At 39.5% G+C, this 19267-nt stretch overlaps 1 protein-coding gene and 1 long non-coding RNA gene across 2 annotated transcripts; both read right to left on the bottom strand.

Moving 5' to 3' along the window:
* Nucleotides 1-2357: 2357 nt before the first annotated feature.
* EMB1688 (Minichromosome maintenance (MCM2/3/5) family protein) lies at nucleotides 2358-8133 on the bottom strand. Its single transcript, XM_008777905.5, has 5 exons — nucleotides 7271-8133; nucleotides 4609-4830; nucleotides 4015-4209; nucleotides 3646-3839; nucleotides 2358-2719 (listed from the first exon to the last, which is right to left on the bottom strand). The coding sequence occupies exons 1-5, from the start codon at nucleotides 7955-7957 to the stop codon at nucleotides 2551-2553; spliced, it is 1467 nt and encodes a 488-aa protein (XP_008776127.4). The 5' UTR covers nucleotides 7958-8133; the 3' UTR covers nucleotides 2358-2550.
* A 2037-nt stretch (nucleotides 8134-10170) lies between these two features.
* Nucleotides 10171-18743, bottom strand: LOC149751464 (uncharacterized). The gene is made up of 2 exons (XR_016398209.1): nucleotides 18551-18743; nucleotides 10171-17004 (listed from the first exon to the last, which is right to left on the bottom strand). It is a non-coding gene; the product is annotated as an uncharacterized LOC149751464 (long non-coding RNA).
* Between the last annotated feature and the right edge of the window lie 524 nt (nucleotides 18744-19267).

Genomic DNA, 19267 nt, shown 5'->3' with positions numbered 1-19267 from the left:
AACGGTGGCTGAATCACCCTCCAGAATGATGGACCTGGCCTGTAACACGCACCGGGCATGGCGAAGGCCCACCCAAGCAGCTCACAACTCTGCATACAAAACCGAAGTGTCAAATAACTGAATGTCCCCAGCAGCCACAACCTTGGCAGACGAGTCCCAAATAACAAAACCTGCACTTTCCCTCGTGCCATCGTCCAAGATTGACCCATCAAAGTTGACATTGAGGAAACTCGGGAGTGGAGGCTCTCAAGTGAAAAACATCGTATAAAATGCTGCCGAAGCAGAGTGGGAACCCCAGATGTCCCGAGCTATTTAAAGTCCCTCCAATAGGGATGGTGTGACACAGCTCTATTGCTTGAATGCGGGCACTCTCCACCACAAGTCTCGACGACATACGCCGTTCGCCGAATGTACGAATATTCCTGATCAACCAGATCTGGTAGACAGTACAACTCGCTCGAACCGCCTCTTGACGAAGCACCAGAGGCAAGCTTCTTTATTCGAGTACAGCCACAGGCAAGCACTCTCACCAGCTAACTTCTTTTAGCTTGGAGCTTGTCCGACCTCTCCAAGTCTGAAGCTTGGATTTTGACGGCAACACCAAACAATCAATGAAAAAAACTATGGTTTTTCTACACTATAGTATATTTTTTCTTTCTGTACGTTCGTAGCTTCTCCATAGAGTTTCAACTTCTTAGGAACTTGAAGCAAGCACGGCCATCTGCAGTTCGAACCCTAGCCACTCCTTGATAGGATACACAGACCTTTTTCCAGGGAGCCTTGTCTAAAGAATGGAGAAGAAATGGTATGAACAACAATTACACTCCTGTGAGATTCGGCTTAGAATGGGCCGTTTTGGGCTAAAGCCGGCAGAGCCAACCGACTTTAGTCTCTGCTTCTTCTTCGCCTCTTCGGTTGAGCGGATCAGCCACAGCAACCGTCACCTCTTGGATTATTGCACTCCACCACCATAGCCTTTGCAATCAAGCTTGACCTAAAATCTTCCGCATTGTTCTTGCTAGCAGGCGTTTGGTAGTCTAGCTTGCTAGGGCGAAAGGGCGTGCCGTGGAGCTGATTGGAAGCCATTAGGTCAGCCAAAAGGAATGGGAGGATGGGAAGCTTGGGGATGGGTTTAGGGGGAGGGAAGACAAGTAAAGCTAAAGAATAAAGAATGAAGAAGTTATATCCAGCTGTACCTAAGAAAAAAAGAAGTTATATCCAACAAACATTATCATTTATAAGATGACTTGCTATAAATTTTTTAAACAAATTCTAGACAAATTTTCCTGATTCCTTAAAATTTAGTCTTACTGGTATTTACCATGTACCATGCACATAAAAAGCTTGCTTGCTTCAATAATTTTTTATTAATTATATTTGTTTTTTAAGAATTTACAAGGATGGGCGGGCTTTGATATCTTGTTACGATTCTGTCTAAAAATTTGGACATTTAGATAGATGGGCTCAGACTATATAAGCACTATAAAAATACTTAACCTATTTATTTTGAGATTATTATTCCTCCGCAGGAGAAATGCACTTTCTTGCCATTTGCCAAACAGCTCTCTTCATCTATTCATTGCATTGACTGCTTCTTTCTCATATAGTTAATTTAGGAATGGATTATGTACGACCAAGGCTGCAGCATCTGGCTGTTGGTTGTAATTGAACTAGTCCTGTGCATTAAAAGTTGCTTCCTATTTACAGTTGGTGTTTCATGCAATGTGCCAAATATGAGATACGACAACTAGCCTGCATCTAGATGTCGTGCACATTTGAGGTGCATTTGAATTGTTTGGCCCAAACCAATTCAAATGTAACTTTTTAACTTCCAACCTGGAAGAGGTTAATTGCATGGCATGGCCCCATACGAGCAGAAACTTCACCGGGGAGTCGAGCTTAGTTGGAGGGTTTTGGACTTCAGATATCCAGTCCATAAGTTGCTGCTTATCATAATTCAATTAATAGATTTCATTAAACAGTCTAAGAATCATGTTAAAACAATTCTGTGGTGCATCAACCACCAACTGAAAAACTTGTTCTGCTTACCCAAAAAGTGATCACATAGTCACTGCCCAGCAGTCACTGAGCAGAGGAGCCACCTAGCAATTTGAGCTCAACAGCAGTAACCCTTTGAGACAAGGTAAGATTACCTGAGCCATTTATTCAGGCAATCATTTTTCAGGGCAAGCTTAATTCAAGACATATCCCCCGAGCATTTGCAACGATAACGAGGGATTTCTCTGCAGTCTGCTGGAAACCAACAATAATGAGGGATTTCTCTGCAGTCTGCACCATCTTACGGTTAAGTAACCGATACAGGTGAAAGAACTACGGCAGAGAGAAAAATAAGCTAATTTCTGCCAAAATGCAAATTTTCCTTTATGCTGAGAAGACAAGTTACTGACATTCGTCTAATTGTATGCTGTACAAAAGAAAATTTACAGAAGAGCAGGTGCATAAACTCGAGTATTCACAGTGTCATTATGATTTCTTCATTGCAGTAGGTGTGATGTTGGTTGTCAGGTAGAGATCATCCTTAAGCCAGCTTCACCTAGCACCTTCTTCAATATCTGTCCAGGAGCCCTCATCAAGATCATCAAGTTCATTAAGTTCATCCAGGATCGACTGATTCAGACGCTTCCGTGATACCCTTCTGTGTTTTTTAAGTTCAAGTCGCGGCTCTGCTTGTTTAGTGCCCAAGTCACCCACCTTGTACCTGCAAAAGTTGGCACAGATATTTTAATAATTTCTTGATTTCAGTGCGGACCTGCTACAATTTATAGCATACATTGACATATATTAGTTTGTACACCAGCCATTCCTTTTGAACAGCAGATCGCTACCTCCTGGAGAGGGGATGATCCACCAGGAATGCTTCTAACAAAGAAGTCTTCAACTAACAAACATTACATGGCATAGTATCTATCAATTAGTTTCACCAGTAACTACTGGCAAAGGTTTGACTCCTTTGGACTATTAAAATGATATGATGAACAATAACAGGTGACTAAGTATATACGAGAGAATTAAGATGTGGCAGATATTAAACCCATTATCCAATCAGATATCTTATTTTAACTGATGAATGGGTAATAATCCAAGCACTCAAATGATCGATGACCACAAGCATCGTTTCTTCTTTATGTATTGCCTGCAGTTATCAATTGCCAATAAGTCAATGCACATTGAATGGATAGAAGAATCAACAACTTTCAAGTTAGAGTAATATTCTGGCAAATGACTAGTTACAAGATAAACCAGATCAATGATATGGGACAATGAGGTAATGAACTATCAGTAATCATTGGCATGCAGATAACAACTAGGAAGGACAATAAATTCAATTTCCCCAAAGTGTCATATACCTAAAAATGCAAGATGAGACAAGCGTGCATTGTTGCTTGCATACTTGTGGTTTCAATGTGTTGGCAGATGTAGAATGCAGATGCTATACATCTCATACAAAATAGAAGCTAGTTCAACTCTTAAACCAAGATCCGTAATGGTATTCAACTTTATATCCTACCATCATAAGCAACAGCCAGAATGCTAAACTGAAGTGAAAATAATCCTAACCTAATAAGTCATCTAATAGTCAATGCTCATCATGCTGGATCATACAGATTGTTGTTCGAAACTTACCTCACATCACCTTCTCTCTTTGTTCCAAATGTCCGTAACTGAAACTCCTCCCTGATTTTGATCTCATCAAGCAATTGCAAATAGTATGGATATCTTTCCCAGTCTCCCGTTACAACACATCCAGGTTCACCAAGGTGTAAGCAGTCATTAAATGAGCATTTTTCAGGTTCACTAGCTTGGAGCATCTGCCTGATCTGAAGGGATTAATGAACGCAAGAGAGTTAGCCAATATGAAATCACTAGTAAATTCTGAAGTCTGGACAGATTGCAACATAAAATTGAGGCATAAGGTTACATACAAAACCAAAAGCAAAAAAAACAACTAAAGAAAACATAGAAGAATATGATATGTAATAGTACAAATTAAACCTCTGGAAATGTCTCTGCAAGAGTTCTCTTTGTTACTTTCAGCAGGCTAGGCTGGTTAAAACCAGGAGTATCAGCAAGAAAACCTCCAGCAGATAGCGGAAGTAAAGAAACATGTCGGGTTGTGTGCTTTCCTCTGCCACTTCTTTTAGAGACAGTGCCAACTCGCTGCTCTCCAAACCACTTGCTGCTTTCATCCTGACAAGTTATAAAAACAAGAATTTCATGTTCATAACAACAATCAAAGTTTAAGCAAATAATGTTATAGTATGCAAAGTTAATAACTAGACTTCCCTTAACTGATAATTTTTTGTGTAGAAATATAAAAATCAAATAAGCATAGAAGAACAAATCCCATTGCCTAATTGATATGAGAATATTAGAACACTTCACGAGTAAAACAAAAAACATTACAGAATTCTCATTTCCAGAGCACAACACAATACTGTTAACACTTCATGAAACCTATGCGGTATGTCATACAAACAAGAACCATCATTTCAGAATTCTACAGAATGTTTAACCAAGAATAAAATTTCAGAAAAGAGACCATTTGCAGTAATAAAAGAGGAAAAGAAAAAATTGGAGTGTACATACATGCTCAAGCAGATTATTTATTTCTTCCTCATTAGAAATGCTCTGACTGCTTCTCAAGGAATTAATAAGACTGGACTTCCCAACGCCACTTGGACCAACAATCACAGTTGTTTGTCCCTTTAAGATGTCTTCAAGAGCAGATATTCCAGATCTGCAATCAACACTACAAAATAGTGGTTTGTAACCCCAGCCGTGAAGCCTTTCATTCCAAGAAGATATGGTCTGCATTCATCAAAAAATTGCAAAATTAACATATAGAAGATAATAAAGATATGCAATCAGAGAACAAACAATCTACTTCTTATATCTAAATAGAATCATTTCTCTATACTGCATCTTTCTTCTGTATTGGTGCTGCAGGCCTGGTGCAACTACATAGGATAAAAACCATGTTGATTTGTATATTATGTGATAGAGTGCAATTGAATTACATCTTAACACCTTTGTAAGACTTAATCAAGAAAAAAATAAGCTCCAACATTTGCAAGTTTTAAGATAGCTTTTTGACATATTAATCATTTACACCTCATGGAGATGCCCTTGTTTCCCAGAGATCCTAGTTCTATGCACTGTTCCTACCAAGGCATGTCGCATTTGTGCTTCAGTTTCACATGCCTCAAAAATCAAGCTATGGGCAATGAACCCAAGCCTTTCAAACTAACAAGCTCTTAGTAATGAGCTAATCAACAGTTAGTATACAATATCTGAGGTGTACTCTGTACTTTGCATGCTTCATTGGCAAAAAAAAATGATTACTTTTCTTGTGCTGCATGTTAGCATTGTGGAGTAACCAGGCAATCTTGCGGCAGCATCATGGAATAACCAGGCAATCTTGCAGCAACATCAAGCAAACAAGTAACCACCATGTAGAGATATAGATTCTTCAACAAATCTGCTAGGTACTTGGCTCTTGTAAAGAACCATAAACAAACCTCTGTTATGGCAAAGATCTATTACAAGGGCTACATATTGCAGGTGACTCTAAAATTCCTGAGACGAAAAAATTCTAGTAACATAAGCATCTAATTTCAAATAGCTGGTATAAAGCCCTGGAGGTCTTAGAGGCTCCACAATAGTCCAAGCAACGTGATCCACTGATAACCTCAAAAAGTTCTGAGACAGAAACCCATGAAGGTTTGAAAGGTGCACTGTAGGAAATCTTAGTTATCTAATTGCAAATAGTGGGTAAGCAGTTCAGCCTCCTTTGGTTACAAAAGATGCAAACACAAAGGCATTAGCCAATAACGGCTCAACTGCAAAAGGCGATATGATAAGAGCCTAATTGCTCGATATATTATATTGCTCAATATATTCCAAAGCAAAAGCCCATAAGCTTGAATAACTAGACTTAATACAGAAACTTTAATAAAAACCATGACGACTATAACCAATTAGGGTACATTAAGGACACAAAGGTTGAACATCATTTGGCTTGGCATCCAAGACGTGTTCCTAGAGAATATCCAGTGTTCGTATCTTTATAAGGATTGGCTTGGGACATAGAGTGCACACTAATGAACCAAACCTGGCTTCTTGTATCATGAAAACATGCTGATCCATGCATCACTTATGGATGGATCATATGAGCCCCACAGACTGATTTTTATTCAATCTTATACTAAGTTTTGTCTTGAGTTGAGATGACGATTGGTTCCTTGGGACTGTTGTGAGCTGTATGATTCCCACTAAAGTTATTGCATTATAAACACATGCTACTTCGGTCAGTCAAATAAACAACCACTAAAGGTAGGTTATATTTCGATGAAATCAAGTAGAGACCCATGTCTTAGTGCTTAGACAAAAGGATGTCAAAGGGGGTATGCCATATGTAAGTTTTAGACCAACAAATGTCTAAGGAGATATTATGCATTCCAATGGATGATCAAGTGAACTCTAGGGCTCAGATCAAACCTCTCCACTACTGACATGTGCCTCCTCTATCTCCACTTTTCTATTAAGTCCCCTACTTCTAGGGAAACTCTATTTGGCATGGCACATGGACCTAAAGGAACGACCTTTCGTCTCATCTGTCATACTCGATCATCTCTTTATCTTTTTTTTTTAAACCCTTTTCTACTGTTTTTGTATATCTGTGATCAAGGAAGAAATGTTTCATACCCCCTTTTCCAGCTCCTTCTTTCATCGCCATTCATAGCGTAAGTACAGCAACCACCCTCCATAAAAAAGGTATGATTATCTTCCCTTTTTTCATTCAAATTTATTCTCCAAACCTTTTGCCATCTCGATACATCCCTATTCATTATCCACATAGATACAAATTTTCTTCTGCACTTTTCTGGTGTTATTTTCCTGTAATTTCTGTTTATAATCAGATCTCTACTCTTTCACCCCGCTACTCTTTGCTTCATCCCTTTTGGTATAACATTATCATGTTAAGCTTGTATTTTTCAGTTTATTGTGCTCATGGACTTCTCTAGGTGAACTTCATGCATTCAATATGACTTCATACTTCTTGAGGTTCTATCTTGCAGAAAAGTAACTATTATACAATGTCTAACTCAATTAACCTATTGCCAGTCAAATAATTTGTCCATCTTGCACTCAAGATAAATTCTTCTGTTTAAGGGCAGATAGGTGATGCAAGAAACTGATAATTGCGCACGTCAAGAAAGCAAGAAAGAAAGCAAGATAATGATCAAACCTCTTTGCCGACGAGCTCGGACTTGTTCAGCACCAACGTGAGAGGGATTCCAGTGGATTCGGCCTCGACCAAGAACCTAGTCAGAGTGAACGGCTCCAGCTTCGGCTGGTCCATCGAGAACAGCACCAACAGATGATCCACATTAGCGACAGGAGGGTCCAAGATCTCGGTATTCCTCTTAAACACGTCCTCGATCATCCCCCTTCTATCAGTCCAATCAACGGAACCAACAAGAACCTTATCCCCGACTAAAACCCTCCTCTTGATCTTCTTCAGCAAAGCCCTAACGACGCAGAGCAACTCCTTCCCGATCCTCGAATCAGAGACGACGAAGCTAGGGTTTTCCGGCGGCCCGCCGGCGGACTCCACGATGACCCGCATGAAATTGGCCTGGGCGGCAGCGACGAGGCCGACGGCCTGATTGGGAAGGAGCTTCCGGTGGTCGCCTGAGTCGAGGCCGGGCGAGAGGGAGGAGGCGGCGCCGGGGGGGAGGTCCTTGACGGCGTCCTTGGCCTTCAGGAAGTTCTTGTCGGGGGCGGGCTTGCGGGGAGCCTCGCGGGCGGAGAGGGAGACGGAGAGGGCGCGGAAGGGGGGAAGTCGGCGGAGGAACTGCCCGGCGGCTGGCGGCGGGTGGAGGGAGGGGAAGGGGCGGAGGCGGAGGAGGGCGGCGGAAGAGAAGGGCGGCATCGGAGGTTAGCTAGTGTTAGGGTTGTGAGGTCGCCGGAGGGGAGTGGAGGGAGACTGTGGAGAGTGTGGTGGTTACCAAATGGGGGCCGGATGGTTGATCATTTTATCGGTTTACGCAGACAGCTTTCTGGTTAAAAATGGAGGTTAAAGTCTTCCTCCTCCTTCCCCTTCTTCTTATTCTTCTTCTTCTTCTTTTTTCGCTAATAAAAAAGGGGTAGGAGGGAGGAAGGGACAAGCCCACCCCGCGTAGCAGCCTCCACTGGGCTTCCGCCCCGCCAGAAGAATATTCGATGCGGGCAGAAATGGCCGTGTTTTCCTATACCTCAAGTCCAAGCAGTGGCCAAAGTAGTGAGCTCCGGTCCACAATTTAATCGTCGCCGCAGATTCGAACTTGGGACCTTAAGGTTAGAATTTCTGTCCAGTACCACTAGGCTACCATCTTGGTGGCGAGGTTAAAGTCTCAAGGATGAAGAGATGATCACAAAAAACAAAAAAAAAAACAAAACAAAAACAAAAACAAAACAAAACAAAAGTGACATAGAGCCCGGAGAGTTAACCGGTGGGTCCCACGGATGGGGAGCTTTCTTGAACATGGAAGAGTCATACGATCCCGGAAGGATGACTTCCTTAGCTCAAATATTCGTTTAAAGCTTCAGATAGTCCGTGACCCCGGTTCTTCCTAGCTCTCTAAAGGGGTCTACGAGGAACTCTGCTATTGTATTATTATAGAAGGTCAGATCCTATTTATGTGGCCTACTATATAAGGTTGGACTCCAATATTCGTTTCTTTGAGAACAAAAGGCAACATCTGAGGACTATAGTTAATAGGACTTTACTCCATGTGTCGGATCGTCCAACCTCATCCTTGTGTTGCATTTGGGATTGCAAGAGATATTTGGAACTTTCATTAAGCTTTTGCAGGGATCCGAATGATCTATATCTCCCAGGAGTCTCCATCCCCGAGCTTTCTCAAAATAAATTTTGATAATAGTGGGACTAATGGCGGTAGCAGGGGTGGAGCTAGATTCGTGATTAGGGACTGATTCTAGACTCGTTGCAGTCAGAGGACAGCATACTTATGATATCTCGGTTCCTGAAATAGAGCTACAGCTGCTTGGAAAGGCATAATCTATGCGAGATGCGTCTTGGGAGCGGACTGTATTCATCTTGAAGTAGATTTGGCTATAGTAATTGAGTGGATTCAGAGCTAGTATAGGGCTTGCGATGGACACCCGTTACTGCAGGAGATCAGTAGATTGACGATGAACTTTGGTGCCCTTCGGGCCACTCATGCATACCGGAAAATGAATAGGGCCACTGATTGGATCGCCTTTTTTGTTATCCAACACTCTAGTGGTGTCCTCTAGGAGAGCTACTAAGACTACCACACACCCTCTGCTTCTTTTTTTTTAATTTTTTGGACGTATTCATACTAAAATAATAAGATTCTACTTGACCTATCAAAAAAAAGAAGGGAAGAAATGAAAAATAATTTTTCTATGATAATAAGATTCTATATTTTATAATATGTAAGAACTTATATGAAAGAAAAAATTAATTTTCATTAGCTCAAAATTAGGGTAATTTTTTTCTAAAAATGCACTTAAGCTTTTAGATAAAACAAGGTAAAATTTTTCTCTTTATAAAGATATAACATGCATTTTACAAAACTTTTTAAGAACATAAATCTTAATCAAACATAAGCCATTCTAAAATATGCCACAACTCTATGGTCAACCAAACATACAAAACCACTTTTCCAAGTATCATATATCTAATTATCAACTTTTCAGAAAAAAATATTCCAATAAGAGAATTTTTCTGGCAAATCAAATGAGTCCTAATATCACTAATATTTACGGAGAGACAAACAGAGCTACAAACTACATGACCTCATATGTGGCCAGTCATCCGGATTTCATTATCGAAGATTTGGTCTAATCAACCCCATTTCATCGTGTTGTATGCTGATACAAATAGTTGTATTTACTCTAGGGTCATATAAATATGCCGCCTTAACAAAATTAAAAAAGGTCATGGAACATTGATGCTATCACTTTTTGCTACTTAAGGAATGATGTTCGATATTGCAAGGTCTCAACTGTCATGCCCCGAATTCGGATCATGACACGGCCGTGCTATTGCAAATCTTAGCCCACAATAACACGCAGCCACTTTAAAACTTCAAATCAATTATGAACAATTTCATTCAATAAATGTAATCAAATGTTTCATCATTAAGAATTGATACATAGCTTCTAAAAATATCAGCATTTAATGTTCTACTTTTCCCATAATCCTGAAGCATGTCACGCTCCTTGTTCCTAGCATCTCCTATTCATCTGTAAGAACATAAATAAATGGGTGTGAGCTATAAAGCTCAGTAAGTAACCATGCATAATCTTATCAGATCAAGCATAATATTTTTCATACTAGTGCATTATTTTAAGAAACTAACGGTTGTAATAAAGAAAGCATCTTCTATAATCAAACCAGACGTAAACCTTTTGTCTTTATTTCATGCTTTGAAATCCGTACTCGTCATTATTCTTGCTTTGAAAGCCATACTTATCATTATTCATGCTTTGAAATCTGTACTCTTATTATTCACGCTTTGAAATCTGTGCTTGTAATAAAGTAAACATTTCATATAATCCAACCAGTCATAAAACTATGCAAGTCCATTCATGCAACTTCATAAGTATGATTATGCATCATAAAACTTTTGCCATTTATGCATCATAAAACTTTTGCTATTTATGCATCATAAAACTTTTGCCATTTATGCATCGTGAAACTTTTGCCATTTATGCATCATAAAACTTTTGCCATTTATGCATCGTAAAACTTTTGCCATTTATGCATCATAAAACTTTTGCCATTATTCCATACTTTTAACTTTATACTCTCAGATGGTAGTGTAGCTATGGCCGCTCTTATTCCCACGGCAAGGCCTTTACCACTGCAGGGTCATCTTCCAGTTACTATTACCCACTGGCGGGGGTCGTAAAGCCAAGTTATTTTTTCTACTGGCTGGGGTCGTATGCCTAGTTACTGTTACCCACTGGTGGGGGTCGTACATAGCAATCTGAGAGTTCTTTAAAACATATCATGCTTTTCATAAATCTTTTCTCATAGATACATTGGAAAGTGAATAATGGCATCATGCTGAATAAAATTCATGATCATGCTGAAAACTTTATTTTTCTTTCCATGCATCTTTTTACATTATTATAATCATGTGTAAATAATATAATAATCATGATGGATGTTATTTATCTAAAATCATGCAATCATTTGCTAACACATGCTTGATCCTAATTTTGTGAAAATATAAATAATCATATACAATTTCATAATCAAATAGTCACAAGTATTTGATAAAACATAAGATTATATCAGGGTTACTTACATCTTCCACAATTCATATACACAATTCCAATTCCATAAATAATACTTTTTCATCATATAAAACATGATACATGATCCATAATAAGATTAAGACAGGTTATTTATCTTAATTTGCTCACGAAATATCAATTCTCCAATACCTAACAAGATGATTAAATTACATGTCACTTGCACATTTAATTTCTATTTATTTATAATCTTAAAATCATTTACAGCCCATCTATAGGACTTAATTTCATTTTCGGGTCATAGCCTAATTCAATTTCTGGTTGAGGCCCAGGGCCCAATTAAATTTCTGGTTCTGGTCTAATCTACTTCCTGGTTCGGATTTGATTCCATTTCTGGTTCAGGTCTGGGTCAATTGCATATTGGTTCAGATCTGACCCAATTTCTGGTTCAAGTCTGAGTCAATTGCATACTGGTTCAGATCTGACCCAATTTCTGGTTCAGGTCTGGGTCAATTACATACAGGTTCAGATCTGACCTATTTCTAGTTCAGGTCTGGGTCAGTTGCATACTGGTTCAGATCTAACCCCATTTCTGGTTCAGGTCTGGGTCAATTGCATACTGGTTCAGATCTGACCCAATTTCTGATTCAGGTCTGGGTCAATTGCATACTGGTTCAGATCTGACCCAATTTCTGGTTCAAGTCTGGGTCAATTGCATACTGGTTCAGATCTGACCCAAATTCTGGTTCAGATCTGGGTCAATTGCATACTGGTTCAAGTCTGACCCAATTACTGGGTTTAAGATTATTGGGCTCAGACCAGGGCCTAGCCCGGTCTCGAGCTCCTTAAGCCAGATTTATTTGAAGCCCAACCCGAAATCAAGCTCAATTCAGCCCACAGTAATTTTTATTTTATTTTTCTTTCTTCTTTTCTTTTCCTTCCTTTTTTTTCTTTTCTTTTCTTTTCTTTTCTTTTCTTCTTTTTCTTTTCTTTCTCTTTTTCTATCTTTTTCTTCTCTTCTCCTCCCTTCCCGAACCTTCTTCTCCTTCTTCTTCTTCCCGTCCCAATCTCCTTCCCCTCTTCTCCTCTTCTCACATGAAGCGAGGACGCTCGTGGGATGCTCGGGAGGAGGCCGACCCGAAGCCGGCGGCGCTGCGGCCGACCAGCGACGCCTGCGGCGGCCGTGGTCCGGCCGGCGGCAGCCACGACTCGGCTGGCCACTCCTCTCCTCCATCTCCGGTGGGGAAGATGGAGGCTCGGTTACCTCCAGAGGAACAAAGGCCTCAGGTCGCCCCGATCCTCCCTCTTCGAAGTCTCCGACTACCAAATCTAGGACCACCATCACCGGACTTCCTCTTCTCTCCATTCTTGACCTCTCCTCTTCCCCTTCTTCCTTAGTGGGAGAAATGGAGCTTAAGTCCGCCTACTGAGAGGAAGGGTGAGAGGAAGGTTTAAGGATGTATTAAGGCCGGATCCATGGAGTGCTAGGTTAGGGTCCGACTAAAAATGTGAAGGAGATGATCGGGAGGAGGACGGTCTTTGGCTGTCATCAGCCGTGGTCACGACTGTGGCCGATCATGCCAACGCTGGCTCAGCACACCACAGGTTAAGTCTTCCCCCTCCCTTCTTTTCTTCCATTTCTCATTTGTTTTATTTCCCTCTACCTCCGTTTTTTTATCTCATGGCTAGATTGGATCCTACTTGAATGAAGTATGAAGGATACAAGGGAGAAGAGATCAAGACTAACCTAGCTCCAGAACGGCACTGTGATGTTTCTTCCGGGGATTCAGCGACGGTGTTGAGCTGGAGATACCTCATCTTCCGGCGTCGCCGCTCCCGATCCAGTTCTTTGTAGCATGAGGGGAGAGTGAGGGGTAATGAGAGGGTAGTCTATTGAGTCCCTCACTGAGGAATCCATGAGGGTTTATAGCTCTGGGTCGGAAGAGGGGAGAGTGGTGTCAGGTGGTTGTAACCGCCTCAGCTGGCGATCAGCGTCTCTAGGTCTCCAGATGGGCCAGCCATGTTGGGCTTGGCCCATTAGCCCACTATGTGGGCTGGTTCTCACATTCTTCCCTCCTTAAAATAAAATTTCGTCCTCAAAATTTATATATCTTAATTCTTAAACAAATGAAGTTACTTAGTCGTTTATCTAACATTCTACCATGTTTCCGCTGCACTCTCTGATTTAAAACACTAAAATTCTTGGATTCACTAATAACTTTTGATCAAAATACTACTTGTATTATGAACTAAGAGATCCATATTTACAATTTTCCAAGTACAACCAAAAAAAATATGGAATCGTTGATTCTTGTCCCCCAATTTACCACGAACACATCTAGTCTAGATTACCTCTCAAGTCAATTGATCCATTCAAAATCATCATATGGGCTAGTTACTATAATTCCAAAATGTGTTGAATCTTAATTCTCTTATCAATTCAACTGGTCGATTCCAAGTCAAACTCTTATAACTAAAATTAACTAGAAAAATTTTCTTAATGCTCGACCAAACTACAAGACTTTAATTCAACACAAATGAGTCAAACCTCAAAGATCTTCCATCATAACCATCTAAGTCTAAAAAAAAAAAAATTCAAATTCTTCATGCAATTTAAGTTTCAACCACAACCTCAACGCTATTGATAAGAGACCTTAGATCAACTTATAAACCCAAACTTTCAATTGAAATTTTATATACATCACATAGTCTACGATAGATATGAATAAAATCTATTATTTGGATTCAAATACAATAATTAAAATTATTAATAATTCCACCAAGATGAATACAATAAAATCAATTCTTCAATAAGTAAATAAGCCTATTTGCAATAACTCAACATATTTTTCTTCAACATAAGAGTTTCATTCATACTCCACAAACATGTTCAAACCTCGAAGAGTATTTAATTAGGTATCATAAAAATCTTTCATAGCTTAAATCTTAAACAATTTCTTATGAAGAGATCCTAACTTGTCACAAAATGATTAACTTCAAGCTAGAAGTAATATTACAATATACCCCCATATCAAAATGAACTTCCAAATTAACTAATAAACAAATAATTATATTACATGACAATATTCCATGATCAATTCTCTTTCACTAAATTTTGGTCAAAATCCAATTAATCATAACCTAAAATATCCACCGAAAGGACTCCCAACATAGCTTATTCACACTTTGGTTACGAGCCCAGTTAGCGAGCATTCCGATTTTAACAAGTATCTCCAAAATCCAAGTCTCCACTCAATATCAAAGATCCTTTGTCAAATCATGAACCTAGACTTGAGGTTAACTAACACACCCAATAATGTCCAATAATTATGAAAAAGAGCTAATATCCCAATCCAAACATGGGCATTCAAATAACTAGAATTCCCCAATCAATATGCACTTAAGAATTTAATCCACCAATAGAATACAACTATTTGCAATATCCAAGTATGCCAATACCAATTATAATCCACATACGGATTTAACCTTGAAGAACAATCCTTTATAATACTATATAAAATAAAATCCTTCTTGACTCATTCCAATTCTATGACCAATCCATGTACAAATCACACTCTAATAATCACATCCAAATTTATATCAATTTTAAACTTTCGAGTCATTTATACAATATCCGAACATAGTATAACTGCTATGCCATAGTTAACCTTCCTACACTTATCTTAGGTCAAACATCTCTCATCATGATCAAAAACATCTTATCCAGTACTTTCGTACTCATCGAATACCAAACCCGGTACTTAAAATGCTTAGTGATCTTTCACTTAAGCACTGAATGTAATTTTACTACTTTTGTCATGTCCCAAGTGATCATAACCTTAAGCTATGATACATTTTGGTTGCAAACCCTAGTGATCTTAAACTTATTCTTTGATTCTAATTTTGTCACAATCCTATGCGATCTTAACCTAAGCTTTGATAGTTTTTCTGTCACAATCACGTCTCTAGAATGGCTTGTATTAGCCCTACATTTCTTCTTTTTATTGCTCATTGTCACCTAAGACAATATAACCCAAAATTATTATTTTATTATTACTTTTTTTCTTATTTTTTAATATTATTATTGTTATTCCAATTATGTGAAAGCTAACTTAACTACCCATTTCCATGATTAGTCTTAAAGTTTTTAATCATGGTTAAAATTATTGCTCTGATACCACTTAATGTCACGCCCCGAATTCGGATCATGACACGACCGTGCTATTGCAAATCTTAGCTCGCAATAACACGCAGCCACTTTAAAACTTCAAATTATCAATTATGAACAATTTCATTCAATGAATGTAATCAAATGTTTCATCATTAAGAATTGATATATAGCTTCTAAAAATATCAGCATTTAATGTTCTACTTTTCCCATAATCCTGAAGCATGTCACACTCCTTGTTCCTAGCATCTCCTATTCATCTGTAAGAACATAAATAAATGGGTGTGAGCTATAAAGCTCAGTAAGTAACCATGCATCATCTTATCAGATCAAGCATAATGTTTTTCATACTAGTGCATTATTTTAAGAAACTAACGGTTGTAATAAAGAAAGCATCTTCTATAATCAAACTAGACGTAAACCTTTTGTCTTTATTTCATACTTTGAAATCCGTACTCATCATTATTCTTGCTTTGAAAGCCGTACTTATCATTATTCATGCTTTGAAACCTGTACTGTTATTATTCATGCTTTGAAATCTGTGCTTGTAATAAAGTAAACATTTCATATAATCCAACCAGTCATAAAACTATGCAAGTCCATTCATGCAACTTCATAAGTATGATTATGCATCATAAAACTTTTGCCATTTATGCATCGTAAAACTTTTGCCATTTATGCATCGTAAAACTTTTGCCATTTATGCATCATAATACTTTTGCCATTTATGCATCATAAAACTTTTGCCATTTATGCATCGTAAAACTTTTGCCATTTATGCATCGTAAAACTTTTGCCATTTATGCATCATAAAACTTTTGCCATTTTTGCATCATAAAACTTTTGCCATTATTCCATACTTTGAAATTCATACTCTCAGATGGTAGTGTAGCTATGGCCACTCTTATTTCCACGGCAAGGCCTTTACCACTGCAGGGTCATCTTTCAGTTACTATTACCCACTGGCGGGGGTCATAAAGCTAAGTTATTTTTTTCCCATTGGCTAGGGTCATATGCCTAGTTACTGTTACCCACTGGCAGGGGTCGTACATAGCAATCTGAGAGTTCTTTGAAACATATCATGCTTTTCATAAATCTTTTCTCATAGATACATTGGAAAGTGAATAATGGCATCATGCTGAATAAAATTCATGATCATGCTGAAACTTTATTTTTCTTTCCATGCATCTTTTTACATCATTATAATCATGTGTAAATAATATAATAATCATGATGGATGCTATTTATCTAAAATCATGCAATCATTTGCTAACACATGCTTGATCCTAATTTTGTGAAAATATAAATAACCATATACAATTTCATAATCAAATAGTCACAAGTATTTGATAAAACATAAGATTATATCAGGGTTACTTACATCTTCCACAGTTCATATACACAATTCCAATTCCATAAATAATACTTTTTCATCATATAAAACGTGATACATAATCTATAATAAGATTAAGACAGGTTATTTACCTTAATTTGCTCACCAAATGCCAATTCTCCAATACCTAACAAGATCATTAAATTACATGTCACTTGCATATTTAATTTCTATTTATTTATAATCTTAAAATCATTTATAGCCCATCTATAGGACTCAATTTCATTTTCGGGTCATAGCCTAATTCAATTTCTGGTTCAGGCCCATGGCCTAATTAAATTTCTGGTTCTGATCTAATCTACTTTCTGGTTCGGATTTGATTCCATTTCTGGTTCAGGTCTGGGTCAATTGCATACTGGTTCAGATCTAACCCAATTTCTGGTTCAAGTCTGAGTCAATTGCATACTGGTTTAGATCTGACCCAATTTCTGGTTCAGGTCTGGGTCAATTACATACAGGTTCATATCTGACCCAATTCTGGTTCAGGTCTAAGTCAGTTGCATACTGGTTTAGATCTGACCCCATTTCTGGTTCAGGTCTGGGTCAATTGCATACTGGTTCAGATGTGACCTAATTTCTGATTCAGGTCTGGGTCAATTGCATACTGGTTCAGATCTGACCCAATTTCTGGTTCAGGTCTGGGTCAATTGCATACTGGTTCAGATCTGACCCAAATTCTGGTTCAGGTCTGGGTCAATTGCATACTGGTTCAAGTCTGAACCAATTACTGGGTTTAAGATTATTGGGCTCAGACTAGGGCCTAGTCCGGTCTTAGGCTCCTTAAGCTAGATTTATTTGAAGCCCAACCCGAAATCAAGCTCAATTCAGCCCACAGTAATTTTTATTTTATTTTTCTTTCTTCTTTTCTTTTCCTTCCTTTTTTTTCTTTTCTTTTCTTTTCTTTTCTTTTCTTCTTTTTCTTTTCTTTCTTTTTCTTCTCTTCTCCTCCCTTCCCGAACCTTCTTCTCCTTCTTTCTTCTTCCTGTCCCAATCTCCTTCCCCTCTTCTCCTCTTCTCACATGAAGCGAGGAGGCTCGTGGGACGCTTGGGAGGAGGCCGACCCGAAGCCGGCGGCGCTGCGGCCGACCAGCGACGCCTGCGGCGGCCGTGGTCCGGCCGGCGGCAGCCACGACCCGGTTGGCCACTCCTCTCCTCCATCTCCGATGGGGAAGATGGCGGCTCGGGCACCTCCGAGAGGAACAAAGGCCTAGGTCGCCCCGATCCTCCCTCTTCGAAGTCTCCGACTACCAAATCTAGGACCACCATCACCGGACTTCCTCTTCTCTCCATTCTTGACCTCTCCTCTTCCCCTTCTTCCATAGTGGGAGAAATGGAGCTTAAGTCCGCCTACTGAGAGGAAGGGTGAGAGGAAGGTTTAAGGATGTATTAAGGCCGAATCCATGGAGTGCTAGGTTAGGGTCCGACTAAAAATGTGAAGGAGATGATCGGGAGGAGGACGGTCTTCGGCTGTCATCAGCCGTGGTCACGACTGTGGCCGATCATGCCAACGTCGGCTCAGCACACCACAGGTTAAGTCTTCCCCCTCCCTTCTTTTCTTCCATTTCTCATTTGTTTTATTTCCCTCTACCTCCGTTTTTTTTTATCTCATGGCTAGATTGGATCCTACTTGAATGAAGTATGAATGATACAAGGGAGAAGAGATCAAGACTAACCTAGCTCCAGAACGGCACTGTGATGTTTCTTCTGGTGATTCGGTGACGGTCTTCCGGCGTCGCCGCTCCCGATCCAGTTCTTTGTAGCAGGAGGGGAGAGTGAGGGGTAGTAAGAGGGTAGTCTATTGAGTCCCTCACTGAGGAATCCATGAGGGTTTACCCTGGGTCGGAAGAGAGGAGAGTGGTGTCAGGCGGTTGTAACCGCCTCAGCTGGCGATCAGCACCTCTAGGTCTCCAGATGGGCCGGCCACGTTGGGCTTGGCCCATTAGCCCACTGTATGTGGGCTGGCTCTCACATCAACCATCCCTTCCACCCCTGTTTAAAAAGAAAATATAGTCCTACGAGCTCAGAGTCCGCTTTGAAGCCTTGACTTTGGCCTTCATACCATAGGGTTGGTTAAATAGCAAGCTGCCAGCACCGAGGCACGAGAAAACTTTAGTATGAATAGACTGGTGGCTTTTGAAGTACTTGGTGTTGATAGATCAGCTGGTGATCTATCTTCATCTGAGTTCTACTCCACCCCTCTTCCACTCCCCTACTTAAAGGTGCTCACATTTTTTTCTATTTTTCAACGATGTAGACTCATGGCAATCTATTTATTTCACTTGCACATATACTGCACTTGGGTGCCAAAGACTAGTGATAATAGGGGTCAATCTCATAAAATAAATCAAGAAGGGGGCCAGCGGACATAATTTGGAAATCTAAGAGGAGAG

Source organism: Phoenix dactylifera, chromosome 13 (assembly GCF_051530095.1).
Source record: "Phoenix dactylifera cultivar Ajwa chromosome 13, Ajwa_hap1_PhDact_Kaust_v1.1, whole genome shotgun sequence".
Classification (NCBI taxonomy): domain Eukaryota; kingdom Viridiplantae; phylum Streptophyta; class Magnoliopsida; order Arecales; family Arecaceae; genus Phoenix; species Phoenix dactylifera.
Note: the sequence above shows the minus strand (reverse complement) of the source record. Positions and strands in the feature narration are given on the sequence as shown.